Below are 16,290 nucleotides of genomic sequence, written 5' to 3'. Positions count from 1 at the left end.
CCCTTTGCTCTGACCGTGTCCCCACCATTTGCAGGCCAAGCTGCGGCTGGAGATGGAGATGGAGCGGCTGCGGCAGACCCACGCCAAGGAGGTGGAGAGCCGTGACGAGGAGGTGGAGGAGATTCGGCAGTCGTGCCAGAAGAAGGTAGGGCTCGGCTGCGACCCCTCTGCCCAAGGAGGGGGCAGGATGCGTCCCCGTGCCCTGGCTGGGTGCCGGGAGCTGCCAGCCGGGCACTGTCATGCAGCGCCCAGCTCCCACGCGGCCAGCCGCAGCCTGGCTCCACTGGCCCAGCAGGTCCGACCAGTCCCTCTGCCGCCCAGGCCAGCGCAAGCTGGGCTTTGTGCCTCTGGTTGCGCAAATACCTGGCTGGTGGGGTCACCCAGCATCCCCAGTATGTGGGGACACACGAAGAGGGGGGTCCCAGCCCCTTCCTGCCACCCTCACCGGCTGCCCGGGCTGTCCCCCAGCTGAAGCAGATGGAGGTGCAGCTGGAGGAGGAGTACGAGGACAAGCAGAAGGTACTGAGAGAGAAACGGGAGCTGGAGAGCAAGTTATCTGCTGTCAGCGAGCAGGTAGGGCACAGGGCAGCCAGGCACATGGCTCGCTTTGGGGACCCCAAGGTGGCCATGGTGGGGTGGGCACCCCGCTGGCACAGTGCCCTGGCATGGTCCCCCCACCGCAGGCCAACCAGCGGGACTTCGAGACGGAAAAGCGCCTGCGCCGGGACCTGAAGAGGACAAAGGCGCTGCTGGCTGATGCACAGATCATGCTGGACCACCTGAAGAACAATGCACCCAGCAAGAGGGAGATCGCCCAGCTCAAGAACCAGGTGTGCATCCAGACCCCCCCCCAAATCCGCAGCCCCTGAGGGACATGGGGTGTCCCCGTCCCCCAGCCAGGCGCTGAGCCGTGTTCCTGCAGCTGGAGGAGTCGGAGTTCACCTGTGCGGCTGCTGTTAAGGCCCGCAAGTCCATGGAGGTGGAGATTGAAGACCTCCACCTGCAGATCGACGATCTTGCCAAGGCCAAGGCAGGGGTAAGTGGGTTTGGGGCCATTCCCCACCTGCACCCAGGGGGAGACCCCCACCGGCACTGCACATGCCAGCAGGGTGACTGCACGCCGTTTGGGGGGTTTGGGGGGTGGGTGTCCTGGCTCTGGGGTGCGGTGGGAGACGCAGGTGTCTCCCCCCAGCTGGAGGAGCAGCTGAGCCGGCTGCAGCGGGAGAAGAATGAGGTGCAGAGTCGGCTGGAGGAGGACCAGGAGGACATGAATGAGCTGATGAAGAAGCACAAGGCGGCTGTGGCCCAGGTGAGGGGGGGGCACAGCAGCCGCGGCACCCCAACCTCCCGTAATGCCCCTCTTGGTGCCGGTGCAGTGGGGTCCCCTCTGACGGCCCCGGTGTGTCCCACAGGCGTCCCGGGACCTGGCGCAGATGAATGACCTCCAGGCACAGCTGGAGGAGGTCAACAAGGAGAAGCAGGAGCTGCAAGAGAAGGTGGGGAGCACTGACATCAGGCATGGGCATGCACCCTGAGTGAAGCCGGGGGGACGGCGAGCATGCAGGAACTCGCTGCCCACACTGTGGGGGAACCCCCTGCACCCAAGGGGGGTGCAGAGCAGTCTCATCGGGAGCTCCCCATTGGGATGGGAGCAGCGGGGCCAGCAGCTCCGCTCCAAGGCCGGGTGGCGGGGGGGCAGGGAGGTTGCCGTTGAGGCTAAGGCTGTGCACCCCCTGCAGCTGCAAGGCTTGCAGAGCCAGCTGGAATTCCTGGAGCAATCCATGGTGGACAAGTCGCTAGTGAGCCGGCAAGAAGCCAAGATCCGCGAGCTGGAGACCAGGCTGGAGTTTGAGCGGACACAAGTCAAGCGCCTGGAGGTAGGCACCGGGCTCTCCCTCTGCTCCAGCTGGGACTGGGATGCAATGGGAACATGATGCCCAGGGGTCTGCTGAGCACATCCCCAATATCCCCTCCATGGGACCCCCCACGCTGCAGCCCTCCCCTGCCGGCAGCCTGTCCCCATCCCCGCAGGGAAAGCTCTCTGCAAGCGCCGATAACAGTAATCCACCACCCAGCCTGGCAAAGTGCTGCTCTTCCCATGCATTGACTTAGGGAAATTACAGACTCTCCCGGCCCCGCTAAATGCAGCCTGCTTTATATTCTGCCGTTGCAGCTCTGCTGGGGGAGCAGAGCAGCTTAGCTCTCCTCTTAATATTTTCCTAGCTATTATTTCCCTTCTCCGCTCTCTCTGCCGGGGCCATAAATATGCAGTGGCTGGCTCAGTGGCTGGGGGAGAATGGGAGCTATTTTTTCCCTACGTTACACGCTTTAATTACTTCACACACAGTTAAATCTATTTTTCCAATTCAACAAAGCCCCTGTGGTTGTTCTGCCCCTTCCCTGGCCCTGGCGGGGTTTTCTTCTCCATCTCCTTGTGTAAATTCGTGGGGATGGGATCCATCCCTGCGTGAGCCCTTGGTGGGTGTTGCTGCAGGGTGGGAGGTCCAGGGGGGATCTGGGGTGACCCTGTGCCCGCTGCTCCGCAGAGCCTGGCCACGCGGCTGAAGGAGAACATGGAGAAGCTGACGGAGGAGCGAGATCAGCGCGCAGCCGCCGAGAACCGGGAGAAGGAGCAGAACAAGCGGCTGCAGCGACAGCTCCGCGATGTCAAGGAGGAGATGGGTGAGCTGGCCAAGAAGGAGGCAGAGGCCAGCCGCAAGAAGCACGAGCTGGTGAGGCACCCAGCGATGGGTCTGGGCAGGGGGACAGGGGGGTTTCCCCAGGGTATCCGTCTCACCCCGCTCCTTCCCCACAGGAGATGGACCTGGAGAGCCTGGAAGCTGCCAACCAGAGCCTGCAGTCAGACCTGAAGCTGGCCTTCAAGCGCATCGGGGACCTGCAGGCGGCCATCGAGGATGAGATGGAGAGTGACAGCAACGAGGACCTCATCAACAGGTGAAAGCGCCTGGGCCTGGCTCACACGCGAGGCACCTCACTGGGCTCACCGCTTCTCCCTGCCACTTCTGAAATGCCATGGGGACCCCTCGGCTCTGCCTGGCCCTGGCAGAACGCCGCCTGTCCATCCGTCCATCCATGCATTGTGCACACGTGCATCCGTCCGTCCGTGCATCATGCACATGTGCATCTGTCCATGCACCCGTGCATCCGTCCATCCATGCATTGTGCACCCGTGCACATGTGCGTCAGTCCGTGCATCCGTGGCTCCCTCCCTCCCTCCACCCACAGCCCCCGTGCAGCTTCACCTGCTTGTGGAGGTGCCTGAAATGCAGCCGTGCCGTGCCGGCTGGCTGGAAACAGCCCGGGGAGCCCCAGGAGCCAGGGCAGCACAGGCTGGCAGGAGGTCTGGGACACTGGGATCCAGCCCGGCCCAGGACAGAATCATAGAATCACAGAATCATTTAGGTTGGAAAAGACCTTTAAGATCATCAAGTCCACCCATTAACCCGGCATGGCCAAGCCCACCACTGACCCATGTCCCCCAGGGCTGCGGCTTTTACATAGCTCCTACGGTGGTGACTCCACCTCCCCGGGCAGCCTGTCCCGGTGCTTTTGACAACCCTTTCAGTGAAGCCATTTTTCCCAACATCCCATCTAAACCTCCCCTGGCACAACTTGAGGCCGTTTCCTCTTGTCCCATCACTTGTTACTTGGGAGAAGAGACCAACCCCCACCTCGCTACAGCCCCTTTTCAGTAGCTGTAGAGTGGGGTCCCCCCTGTGCCCCCTTTTCTCCAGGCTGAACTGCCCCCAGCTCCCTCAGCCACCCTCCATCAGATTGGTGCTCCAGACCCTTCCCCAGCCCCATTGTCCATCTCTGGACACGCTCCAGCACCCGACCTGGGATGCTGGGATCCAGTGCAGGATGCTGGGTGCAGGCCCGTGCCAGGGGTGCAGGGCAGCCACACCTCCCTCCCCTGGCCCTCCCCCACCATTTAATTTAACCCCCATTATTTCCCCACCCCCTTGGTCTTTTTTTTTTGTCTTTTTTTTTTTTTCCTTTCATTTGATTTCCTTTCTGTTGTGTTTCTCCCTCCTCCGACCCCCCCAACCCCTCCCAGTTTGCAGGACATGGTGGCAAAGTATCAGAAAAGAAAGAGTAAACTGTGAGGAGCTTCTCTTTCCTTCCTCCCCTCCCCTAACCCCTACCTCACCCCCGCGGGCCGGGGTCCCGCATGCCACTGGCCCACCTCCGCATGCCCTAACAGCATCCATGGCATGGCACATAACTGCATCCCATGGGGGGGGGCACGGGATGAGCCCCCAGGCTGGGGCTGGCGGGGGTTGCTCTGCCATGGCTAACGATGAGCGTGTCGGCACGGGGCGGTGATGGAGCCCCGCTGCCAAGCACAATTAATATCCCCCTGCCACGGTCGCTCCCCCGCGACCCGGGTCCCGCTTAACTAATGGCACGCTCGCCCGGACATAAATTGTGTTTGACGTGGTGTTTAATTCTGATGGTTATAAAACCTCAGCTGCCCCCAGAGTTTGTTTACGGGGCTCGCTGGGGGTTTTTTTGTTGTCATTTTGTGGGTTTTTGTTGTGGTTTTTTTGTGGTTTTTTTTCCCAAGCTGAGCGTTGCCTGGATGTATTTGCAGGGGAGGGAGACGCGCGTGATGGAGTGCAGCTCGTTGCTTTGAATTTAACGAGGAGGATTCATATACAGGGTCTATCCCAGCCTGTCCCCTGTGCTGTCTGCTGCTGTCCCCAGGCAGGGAATAAGCCCAAAGCCGGGTGGATAAAACGGCCGTTTAAGATCATATGATATATTCCTTCCCCGGCAGCAGCTCAGTGGGAGCCCTTGCCTCTCGCCGGCCGGCGGCAGGGTGGGGAGAGAGGGGGCTGTGCCGCTTCGATTTCCTTATAGATCCCGCCGGTACTGCCATAACCCTAATGAAAGCAGTAAGCAGTTAGGTATTAAGGGAGATTTATGCAAGGATGCTTTTAACGTGGAGGAATGGATTTTGCAATGCATACAGCACCTTCTTTCTAAAGGCAATCAATATGGTTACGAACAGCCGTTATAAATTAGATGGTTTAAGCCAGATAGGGCTTTTTTTACACCAGGACGTAAATCAGGGGCTCTCCGGCATGGCAGGGCTGTAAATCTGTCCGCTGCACTCCTGCGCCTGCCTTGCCGGAGTCATTTCTGTTCTGCCTGCTAAACTCCTGTTTACCCAGGGCCATCAACATTGCTCTTCCTTGCTGTAATTTTGCACTTGATGGTGGCCTATAAAATGAACCCACTCATTTCCTTCCCAGCCCCGGAGCTGGAAATCTCCTGTTTCTGGAGCCATGCCCTGCCTGCTGCCCCTCGCTGCCCTGATGCCGGCCCTGCTGTCTTACCTCTCCAGCCATGCAGCGGCATGGGGGGATGCTGGGCAGAGCGTGCAGGAGCCCTTCGGCTGTGCAGGGGCATGGTTTGGGGGTTCAGGGGGTGCGTGGCACAGCTGTGCTTCGGGGAGCCCCTAGCATGCAGGTTGAGCTGTACGCATACAGGTTGTGCCCCGGGAGGTGGAGCAGGACCGTGGGATGGTGCTTTGCCCATGTCAGGGTACACAGGCAGTGGATGCTGGGGTGGTTCAGCGCCCACCAGCGCAATTTTGCCCCTCCAGCACCCAAAATCTCACTGCCCCATGCTCACTTATTTCTTTCTCCCACCCTGACCCACGTTTCTGGCAGTGATGGTGACTCGGACGTGGACTCAGAGCTGGAGGACCGTGTGGACGGGGTGAAGTCCTGGCTCTCCAAGAACAAAGGCTCCTCCAAAGCGCTCTCGGATGATGGCAGCCTGAAGGGCAGCAGGTGGGTGCAGGACTGGGCACGGGGCTGTCTGGCAGAGGACAGGGTGAGCTGTGCTGGCAGACGGCCAGGCTGTGGGGTGGGCACCCATGGGATGTGGCACACGGTGCCATGCTCCCACCCCATTCTTGTGTGGCTGGCCAGGAAAGGGTTAATGCTGGCGAGCGGCTTGATCTCCATTAGGGACACATGTCCTTCACCCAGGGGGACCTCCCTGGTCCCCCTCCCCATCATCCCACCCACTGCAGCACCGAGACCCAGCCTGGAGGCGCAGGGGTGTCTGCAGCCCCCACCCCGCCTGCCTCCCCAGGGTTTGTGGCAGGGAGCTCTAGCCCCGTGCATCATCCCAGGCTGAATCCCCACTCCATCCTCCCCTCATTTGCAGCCCCACCACATCCCTCCCTACACCTCTCGGCAAACACTGGCTGCCCACACAGCCCCCAGCAGAGGGGGGGACATGCCCAGGTGCCCCCATGGCACAACGCTGAGCTCTCACCTGCTGAGCACAGATTGCTTTGATCCAAACCCATTTTTCTAGCAAGGCTCCAGGACTCCCAGGGGGCTACCCCCCCCCCGGCTCTGCCAAGCAGGGAGAAAAAAATCTGAGCCAGTTTTTGTTAATTGGTTTAATTTATTCAACGGTGCAGATGTAAAACATTTTGTTATTGGAGATAATTCCACCTTTTCTGAAGTCAGGAATCAAATGCAGTCCAGGTAGCCGACAATGAAATAAATTGAACACAACACTTTAAAGGGGAATCAAAGAGCTGGGCTAGAACAATTCCCCCATTTACATGACATTTTTCCACGATGCTATTTCCCGCTGACGCAAATTACCGAGGCTGCCTCGCCGCCGCACTGCCCCCCCCCCCGCCCGCTCATCTCCATCTCTTTCTTGTCTCCCTGGTACGTGCGGGGGCCACGGTGCCACCGGCACAGATCAGCCCCGCCGGACGGTCCCGAGGGCGAGGAGCGCCCAGTGTCGGTGTTGAGCTGCCTCAGCTATAGGAAGCGGCCAAGCCTCAAGGACTCCATAGGCGGCCGCGGGGATGAGCAGACGCTCTTCAGCGCGCTTGGCGAGCGACCACCTTCCCCTGAGCGTGCTGCCCGCAGGGCGGCCCGGGGCGGTGAGCCCGAGGACCAGGCAGCCATCATCGCCCGTGCCTTCGCCGATGCCAGCGGCCGGGCTCGCCAAGGGCTGGGCAAGCGTTGGTCCCTCTCGGCTGCCGATGGTGAGAAAGCCTCCGTCGCCTCCGCCCCGGTGAGCCGGGCCTCCTCCGCCTCCTGGCGCGGGCTGGAGGATGGGGATGAGGGGGACGAGAGGTGCTCAGTGCTGAGCTTCGCCCTCTCCAGCCCCGGGAGCTTGCGGAGCCGGCGCGGGGGGCCTGAGGGTCGCCCCGAGTCGCGGCTCTCCCTGGCCCGCAGCCACCTGGAAGAGGCAGACGAGGGGTCCCGCGGGCAGCACACCCTGGGGCGCAGCTTCTCTGTGCCCCCCCGGCCCCGCAGCGCTGCCTCCGAGGACGGGGGTCCCAGGGACGCCCGCCCCGTGGGGCACCGCTCCTACCTCGACCCCGACTTGGAAGCTGCCATCCAAGAGGTGCTGAGCTACCGCACGCCGCGGGCCGGGGGCTGCTCCAGCCCCGAGGCCGACTCGGGGGATGACGGCCGGAGTGTGCGGAGCACACGGAGCACACGGAGCGCGGCCCCCCTGGGCGCTGCTGACCACCCGCTCGGCAGCCTCCGCCGCTCTGCATCCGCCCTTGACTTCTCCCGGCACACCTGCCGGCACCGCAGCAGCTCAGGCTCCTCTGAGGAAGAGGAGGAGCGGAAAAAGAAGAGCACCAAGAAGAAATCCAAGAAGGCCAAGAAGAAATCCAAGAAGAAGAAGAAGCAGCAGTCATCATCCGACTCAGATTCCTCCTCCGATTCCTCCTCCGGCTCCACCAGCTCCTACCGCAGCACCTCCAGTGTCAAGAAGGGCCCGCGGGCAGCCGGGGGTGAGGAGCCGGTACGTCCCAGCCGTGGCAAGAAAGAGGAGAAGCAACGGAAGAAGCAGGTCGACAGCCTGATGATGAAGTACCTGTACCGGCCCGAGAGCGATTGAGGCAGGAGGTGGGAGCAGTGTGTGCCGTGCAGCATGAACCTCCCCGTGTGCCACTAACCACCCACCCTAACCCTCGCCTGGCTCCAGGCACGGAGCCCACCTCCGCCGGGCACCCCAGGATGGGGCACCCCGCTGCACCCACAGCAGCCCTGCTTTTGGGGTGCTGCAGGGCATCCTCGACGCATCTCCGGCTGTGGGGAGCATCCCCGGCATGGCCGCAGTGGGACCAGCAGCTGCCCGTGCTGCCAAGATGCAGCGTGTTCAGAATTAGCGGCTGCAGCACACGGGACACTGGGAAGCTCTAATCTCTTCCTGGCTCCCCAGCCACCGGTCGGGATGCAGCTGAATTTGTTCCTTCAGGAAATTCAAGGGCTCTCGGGCAGCACAGCATCCCTGCTTGCCCCGGGGCATTTGCCACCCCGGGGGCGGCAGTGGGTCCCGAGGGTGGCGAGGAGGAGCGGGACGAGTACTAACAAGCTCTTGCTGCAGTGTGTGAGCGCGGAGGGGGCAGCAGCCACAGGAGGAGGCTGGGTGGGCAGTTGGGGCTCAGAGGTGTTTCTCAGGGCGGCCGCATCCTGCTGCCCTGCTCCGTGACGGTGCCTGTGCTGGGGAGTCGGGGTGCCAGCGCCCTCACCCTGCCGGGCTCTGGGGCTCAGCACCCTGTTCGATGGCAGAGGAGAGGGTGCGCCCAGGCTCGCTGGCAGTGATTTCGGAGTGGGTTCGATCCTTTCCAACTGTTTGAATAGCAGAAAGGCCGGAGGAAGGAAAAAAAGCCTTTTGGAAATGTCACAGTCGGGCTGCCTGCTGCCTGTCAGGGCCAGGGAAGGCGTCGTGGGGTGGCAGGGGGAGAAACCCCCCCAGCACCCAGCCATGGTGGGCTCTGGTGCAGCCAGGACCCTCAAGCAGTGATGCCCATGGGCAGTGGTGTTTGCACCCGTGACCATGTGCCTTTGAGCTGGTGGTGCTGGGTGCCCATGGGGGTGGCACCTCCCAGGCAGGCTCAGCTCCACCGCGGAGCAGTGCCTCGACCCGGGCAGTGGAGCATGTCCCAAATATCTCAGAAATAATATATTGGCTACGGAGGCTCCATCCCGTGGGCTGCCAGCACCGGCTCACCATGGCTCCCGGTGCAGCCGGAGGGGCCGTGTGCCCGGCAGCGGCACTGCAGCACGCTGGGGGCGTGGAGACCCCCCTGCCCCCCACTAACCCTGCTCTCTCCCACACAGCCCCCCCAGCTCCCGGCACACCTTCACCTACGACAGATGGGACGAGGAGCAGGACACCGGGGAAAGCACACGCCGCTACTCCCACAGCTCCCCCAGCGCCAGCGAGGCAGACAGCCGGGCCACCGAGACCCCTGCCTAGCCCCCCCACCATTTCCCATCACCACAGAAACACTCAGCTCCACGGGGCCTCCCCGGGCAGCCGGTATTTCTTCTGCACGGGGCGGGGGGGGGGACACACGCAGCCACCCCCCAGCCTCGGCCTTTTGGGGGGAGCAGCCCGGCCGGCTCGCTGGCTGCAGCCCCCATGCCACCCCCACCCTCCCACCTCCCGTCTGTCCTCGGCGGCAGAGCCGGCAGCTCCGGCACCCTGGGTTTAATTCCTCAGTGCCTGCTGGCTCCTTATTTTATAACTTAAACACCCCCCCCTCCTCCAGGCACCCCGCCATCCTCTTAAGCCCCTTTTAGTTGAGCCAAAGACGTCTCTCGCTGGCCGGGCCCTGGGGAGCAGCCGCCCAGCAGCTGGGAAGGGGACATGGGGACGGGGTTTCACGTGCCCACCCGGGTTGTCGTCACCCCCACCCAGGCCCCCCACCCCTGCCTGGTTGTTTTGCACTAGCCCAGCTGTGCGTCCCCCCCCTACCCCCTTTACTTTCAGTATGAAAATAAACGTCATTTCTGGCTGGTGACACCGGCTGCTGCCTGCTCCACGTGGGGGGGGGGGGGGGGGTGTTGCATGGCAGCAGGGTCTGGTGGGATGGATCCAGCCCGGGTGAGGAGGTGGGACTGTATGGAAGGGCCAAGCCGGGCTCCTTCCTGGAGCCTGCTGCACCCATGGGTGACAGGGAGGGAAGGGGGGAGACGGCCCTCGTGGGTGCCGGCACTGAATCATTTATCAATCTTCATAAATATGCAGATGAGCAGCGCGGATGGGAGCCCTCTGCCTGCCAGCGTTAATTATTTAACGCGGAGGAGATGGTGATGTGCATTGCTGGCTGCCTGCGCAGCATGTGGCTTGGCCTTGGCTCCAGCACCCGCAGGCCAGTGCTGGGTGATGCCCCCTGCCCACACCCCCCAGCCCCAGGGACCCCCTGCACCCCCAGGACCCCCCGCACCCCTGGCACCCTGCAAACCAGGTCATTCGATCCCTTTCCCCACTGTCTCTTTGAAACAAATGGGCCGAGCTCAGCGCTCGCTGCCATAAAGCCACGCTGCGCTAATGCGCTTTCATTAAGTGGGAGCGATCTAATGATAATAAAATGGCACATTTAACATTAAAACATTTAACTTGACTCCTAAGCAAGTGTGTCTCTCCACGCTGTTCCAGCTCCATCTTCATGAAGCTGACAAAGCTCCTTAATTTGTTTCCAGGGAGCGGGTGCTCAGTAGAGACTGCTTGGCACTGCGCGGCATGAGGGATGCTGGGATGCAGGGATACAGGGATGCTGGGATGTGGGGAGGCAGTGTGCTGGGATGTGGGGATGGAGGGATGCAGGATAGCAAGACATGGGGATGCAGGGGTGCTGAGTACCATGATGCTGGTGGGGGGGGATGCTGGCTTGTCAGGATGCAGGGTGCAGTGGTACAGGGATGCAAAAGAGCTGGGATATGGGGATGGAGGGATGCTGGGATGCAGGGGTATGGGAATGCAAGGGTGCTGGGATGTGGCGATGGAAGGGTGCTGGGGTGCACAGACAGAGGGCTGCTGGGATGGGGGAGTGCCAGGGTGCTCTGTGCTGGGATGCTGGAGTGTGAGGATGCAGCGTAGCTGGGCTGTGCAGCATGTTGGGACACCAGGATGGAGGGGCGTGATGATACATGGGGATGCAGGGGTGTGGGGATGCCGGCACACTGGTGTGCAAGGACACAGGGATGCAGGGACAGCTGCAGGCCAGTGCAATGCCGTGTGGGCATGGCACCTACAGTGCAGCCCGCAGCACACCGGGGAAGCGGGTGATGGCGAAGGGGGCCGTGCTGTGGGATGGCTCCTCGCCCAGGCTCAGCTCGCACAGCAGCTTCCCCACCACTGGTGCCAGCTTGAACCCATGGCCTGTGGGGAGGATGGTGGTGTGGGGGACCCAGCCACCCCCATGGCCCTGGCCAGCTCTGGAGCGCCAGGCTGGGGGAGTGGGGTGACCTCACCTACCTGAGAAGCCAGCCCCAATGATGATGTTGCTGAACTTGGGGTGCCTGTCCAGGATAAAATCTTCATCTGGGGTGTTCTGGGGGAGCCGTGGGGTGAGGCTGTGGCCAGGGGTCCTCTCCTGGACCCACGGTTCGGGGGGGGAAGGGATGGTAGGATCGACCCTGGGGTGGGGGAGGGGTTCAGACCCTGGGCAGATGGGTCCTGCTCCCGAGGGGAGGTCTCACCGTGTAGAGGCAGGTCTCCACCACGGCCGGCTGGGGCTCCAGCCTGGGCAGGTAACTGCTGATGAAGTTGCTCAGGAGGGTGACGTAGGGGTGGGGGGCACCCGGGGGAGCCCGGTCCCGCTCTTCAGGGTCAGCGGGGCTGCCGTGATGGTAGCACACCTGGGGGAGAGCTGGTCAGGGCAGGCTGGCCAGGGGGTCCCCCCGCACCACCGTGCCCTGCTCACCTTCACCAGCCCCGGGTACTCGAGTGCTGGCAGCCCGTAGATGCTGTGGGGGGCTTGGGGCAGCCCCAGGGTTATGAAGCAGGGACCAGCCCGGCCTGCGCTGGGGCTTGCGGGGTCCTTCTCCTTCCAGTAGCAGACGTCGATGCGCAGGGGCTGGGGTCACTACGTTAGCTCCGGCCGCGGCCACCCCACCCCACAGTGCCACCAACCCTTACCTGCAGCGGCAGGCGGAGACCCAGGGGTGCCACAAGGTCACTGGTCCAGGCTCCAGCCGCGATGATGAGCCGGGGGGCTCGGTACACCCCAGTGGTGGTGGTGATGGTGAGCACAGCCCCGGGTTCAATGTGCAGCACCTTCTCCCCATCCCGCAGGGTCCCCCCGTGCCGGCAAAAGACCTCCTGGGTGAGGATGGTGACAGGAGGGTCTGTGGGAACAGAGCCAGGGGACACCCCCATCCCATCCCATCCCATCCCATCCCATCCCATCCCATCCCATCCCATCCCATCCCATCCCATCCCATCCCATCCCATCCCATCCCATCCCATCCCATCCCATCCCATCCCATCCCCTCAGCAGCACCCACCTGCACTGCCCGCAGTGCCCGGTCAGCGAAGAGCACCCCGCCGGTGTGGTCCCACAAAGCCACCTCACCATCGTGGAGCTGCAGGCCAGGAAAGCGCCAGGCCAGCGTCACGGTGTCGAGGACCTGGTCAGCACCCAAGCTGCGCCGGCAGCTCTCCAGCTCCGGGTTGCCCGCCGGCCCCAGCACCACCAGCCCTGTTTGCCTGCATCCCACCAGCCATGTCAGCTCCCCTTGCTCCCCTTTCCTTTGCAAACCCACCCCTTGCTTTGCCCGTGGGGGAAACTGAGGCACAGCAGCACCGGTGATGCTCAGGATGTGCTAGGAGGGGGTGCTGGGTGATACGGGCAGGGCACGTGGGGTGGTGCATGCAGAGGGTCTGAACACTGGCATCATGCTTTGCCCCCCCCCCCTAATTACAGCAAGTGCCATCAGCCCTGACCCTGGCAGCAAAGATTTGTTTAGATGCTCATTTCTTTAATGGCGCTTCCTTTACTGAGCCACATAAATCACCAAGAGCAGCTGCCTGCCAGGGTGGCCTCATCCTGCCCAGTGCTGCATCCCACCAGGGCAGCAGCCACAGCCCCCAGCCCAGCCCCGCGGGGAGGGGACGGTGCCCGGTGGGGGCTGCGTCCCTGTCCCCGTCACCTGTAGAGGCTGATGCCAGCCTCAGCCTCCAGCCGCTGCCAGAGGTGGAAGCAGTCGGGCATCATGCGGGCGTAGGGCACACGGGGGTAGGCGCTGCGGGTGATGCGGCTCTGCCCGTGTGAGCTGCCCCGCGAGTGGGGCAGGATGAACTGTGGGACACGGGGGATGTGGGGGTGACTGTGCCTGCTGCCAACCCCGCTGGGCCCCACATGCATCGGTGCTGTGCCACAGCAGGCACCTGGGGACACAGCCTGCCCTGCCGGCCACGGCGCTGGGACACAGCAGGAAATGGGGTCCTGGTGCTGGGGACACGGGAGTGCTGGCACTGGGAATGTGAGGGTCCTGGCACTGGGGACGTGAATGTCCTGGTGCTGGGGACACGGGAGTGCTGGCACTGGGAATATGAGAGTCCTGGCACTGGGGACGTGAATGTCCTGGTGCTGGGGACACGGGAGTGCTGGCACTGGGAATATGAGAGTCCTGGCACTGGGGACGTGAATGTCCTGGTGCTGGGGACACGGGAGTGCTGGCACTGGGAATGTGAGGGTCCTGGCGCTGGGAATGTGAGGGTCCTGGCACTGGGAATGTGAGGGTCCTGGCACTGGGGACACAGGGGTGCTGGCTCTAGGGACCAGGGGTGCCAGCGATGGCTCCGCTCTGTGCCATGGCAGAAGGCAGCCAGGCCTGCAGGTGCCCACCCCAGCACATCAAGGATGAGGACACAATGGGATAGGGACACAACAGGGCTGGGGACATGGCAGGGCTGGGGACACTGGTACCTGCTCCAGCAGGAGGGTGTTCCTGTGGCGCTGGGCCAGGTGGTAGGCAGCGAAGGAGCCCTGGATGCCGGCTCCGATGACAATGGCATCGTAGGTGGCCTGGTGGGGCTGGCTGGTGGCAGCCATGTCTGTCCCTGTCCTTATCCCTGCAAGCAGCCAGGAGCTGAGCCAAGGGGAGGGACAGGGCAGAGTCCAGCCGGTCCGAGCGGATGGCGGAGCCTTGGCTGCCCTCCAGCCCCATGGGGACAGCAGGGGCATGCGGGGGCCACATCCTTCCCACGCCTCAGCGCTGGCCAGGCAGGAGCACCCCCACTCCCGCACTGATGCCAGCACCCGGTCCTGCCAAGGAAGGCAGCTCGTCCGGCAGTGATGGCACAGCCGGCAGCGTGGGGGGGCTGCCCCCTCCTTCCCCAGCCACCCCCACATCACCCGATGGGTGTTAGGATCCCACCTTGGCACACGGCAAGCCCTGGCCCCAGCACAGCACAGGGACCACCAGCACCAGCCCCCCAGCCCAGCCCCCCACAGAGCACCGCATCCTCCACCACCTTCACCCCCACTGCAGCGGGGTCCCCCCAGCCCTGCCGGTAAGATCAGCGTGAGTGGGTGGGATAAACGGGATGGAAAATTGTTCCAAATAAACCCCCCTTTCCCCCCGCCCCAGTCACTGCCGGCTCTGACCGCGGCGGGACAGGGGCTCAGGAACGCTCCCATTTTTGTGTGCCAATGGGAAACCCGCCGCTGGCTTCAAGGTAGAGTTGTTTGGTTTTTGTTTTTTTTAACTCTGGCACAATTTATTATGGCCATAAACTATTTTGTTGCCATCTTTTGTTGTTGTTGTTATTTTTTTTTAACAGGAGATAGGCGTGATTTAGGGCTCACCAGAGCAGCTGGGATGTGATGCGGAGCCCCATGTTCCACTGGTGGTGGTGGATTTTGCAAGCCTGCAAAATTCTGGGATGTGATTCGGGGTTTGGGGACACTCAGCGATGCCTGGGGGGGGATAATGCAGTCTGCCAGTTTTGCCCGTTGCCGCCACTGCCCTGTGCCGCCTGACAGCTAATTAGGGGAATTAATTTACTCTGGCTTTCATGGTGTAAAAGGCATTATTTACTGGTTAATTGTCGTTATTATGAAATGTTAAATATCATTATTTATTTTGCTGCTTGCCTCCAGTGATGGATGAAGCATCGGGGAGCATAGGACGCCCCCAGTGGGGTTTTCCAGGCCCCCCCAACGTGTCCCCCCAGCTTGGTCACAGGGACACCCTGGCATCATGCAAAGGCAGAGCTGGCAGCTAACAGTGATGGGGAGGTGAGGGGAGGTAGACGGGGGGTACAGGCAAGGGCCAGGCTCCCCCTCAGGCCGCTCACCCATGCCGCTGCCAGGACCACTAATGCAACTAGTGGGCACCGGTCTCAGCGTCGCCACGATGCCCAGGGCTCTGCACCATGTGCTGCCCCATTAAATCAGCACATCCTCCCTCACCTTTGATGTTACAAATAATTCACCACTTTCCCCGGGTTTCAGCTTGCTTTTTTTTGCTTTGAACAGCCCCTCTGCCTGCTCTTCCTTTTTTGCTGGGAAGATGAAGAATAATTAATTATCCGTGAAATGTTAAATGGCAAAAATGAACTCCTCTCCCCTTAACGGCTTGTTAATAGATCGGGCTGGAAAAGCCTTGCTCGTGCTGCTACAGAGCCGGGGAGGCTGCTGGTGGGTTACAGGGATGGTTGCTGGTTCTGGAGGGGGATGGCTGTGCCCAGGTGGGTGGGACAGCACTGGTGACCATCCCCAAGGCTCTGTGGGACCCCCAAGCCATCGCTTTCATGCCATGGATGACCCCAACCAGAGCTGATCCCAGGCATCGGGGAGGTCTGCACCCCCAGACCCCAAAAAGCAGCTGCATGGGCTCATCTTGCCTTGGGGTTAATTTTTGGGGTGCCCCCCCCAGCCCTGTGCTGGAGGGTAGAGAGCACCTGGTCTCCATCATCCTCTTGACCTGGGTCTAAATTAACCAGAGGCAATGCTCGTGGCAGCGAGAAATCCATTTCCCAAAGCAGCCGGCACAGGTCAGGAGAGCTGTGCCGAGAGCACAGTAAAAATGAAGTATTCCCTGTGTGGGCTGGGCGATGGATGAGAGCGCTCAGGGTTGGCACCGGGGGGTGACGGGGGTTTGGGGAACAGCCTGGCACAGGCTGTGGGAGCCACCCTGGCTCACATCCATGTGGGGCTGGAGAAACTGGGAATGAGGAGCTTTGGCCAAGGCTGGGCAGAGCTCAGCAAGCAGCAAGCTGAGCTTGTTTGCTTGTTGCACCCACTGCATCTGCTGTACCCATTGCACCTGCTGCACCTACTGCACCCATTGCACCCACTGCACCCGCTGTACCCATTGCACCCGCTGCACCTACTTGCACCCACTGCACCCTCTGCATCTATTGCACCCATTGCACCCACTACACCCATTGCACCCATTGCACCTGCTGCACCCGCTGCACCCATTGCACCCGCTGCACCCACTGCACACTGGGTTGGCAGCTGAA

The 16,290-nt window shown here is 62.0% G+C and overlaps 2 protein-coding genes across 17 annotated transcripts in view; one reads left to right on the top strand and one right to left on the bottom strand.

Moving 5' to 3' along the window:
* Positions 1 to 9,835, top strand: part of MYO18A (myosin XVIIIA) — a 38,885-nt gene extending 29,050 nt beyond the window's left edge. For 12 of the 16 annotated variants that reach the window (XM_040616482.1, XM_040616473.1, XM_040616517.1 and 9 more), the window contains 12 exons: positions 35 to 145; positions 469 to 573; positions 684 to 830; positions 923 to 1,036; positions 1,193 to 1,309; positions 1,413 to 1,496; positions 1,740 to 1,877; positions 2,547 to 2,732; positions 2,816 to 2,955; positions 4,079 to 4,123; positions 5,700 to 5,822; positions 9,150 to 9,835. In XM_040616482.1, the coding sequence (XP_040472416.1) occupies positions 35 to 145; positions 469 to 573; positions 684 to 830; positions 923 to 1,036; positions 1,193 to 1,309; positions 1,413 to 1,496; positions 1,740 to 1,877; positions 2,547 to 2,732; positions 2,816 to 2,955; positions 4,079 to 4,123; positions 5,700 to 5,822; positions 9,150 to 9,288 (1,449 nt within the window). In that variant the 3' untranslated portion in view covers positions 9,289 to 9,835. The remainder of the gene's footprint in view (positions 1 to 34; positions 146 to 468; positions 574 to 683; positions 831 to 922; positions 1,037 to 1,192; positions 1,310 to 1,412; positions 1,497 to 1,739; positions 1,878 to 2,546; positions 2,733 to 2,815; positions 2,956 to 4,078; positions 4,124 to 5,699; positions 5,823 to 9,149) is intronic. The other 4 variants (XM_040616526.1, XM_040616509.1, XM_040616599.1 and 1 more) reach the window with 1 other exon arrangement.
* Positions 9,836 to 10,371: 536 nt separating this feature from the next.
* PIPOX (pipecolic acid and sarcosine oxidase) lies at positions 10,372 to 13,898 on the bottom strand. Its single transcript, XM_040616619.1, has 8 exons — positions 13,748 to 13,898; positions 12,969 to 13,117; positions 12,324 to 12,525; positions 11,956 to 12,138; positions 11,741 to 11,893; positions 11,517 to 11,675; positions 11,293 to 11,368; positions 10,372 to 11,196 (listed from the first exon to the last, which is right to left on the bottom strand). The coding sequence occupies exons 1-8, from the start codon at positions 13,871 to 13,873 to the stop codon at positions 11,066 to 11,068; spliced, it is 1,179 nt and encodes a 392-aa protein (XP_040472553.1). The 5' UTR covers positions 13,874 to 13,898; the 3' UTR covers positions 10,372 to 11,065.
* Positions 13,899 to 16,290: the final 2,392 nt, after the last annotated feature.

The sequence above is a fragment of the Falco naumanni genome, chromosome 1, assembly GCF_017639655.2.
Source record: "Falco naumanni isolate bFalNau1 chromosome 1, bFalNau1.pat, whole genome shotgun sequence".
NCBI lineage: Eukaryota > Metazoa > Chordata > Aves > Falconiformes > Falconidae > Falco > Falco naumanni.
This window is presented reverse-complemented; position numbering and strand designations above follow the sequence as displayed.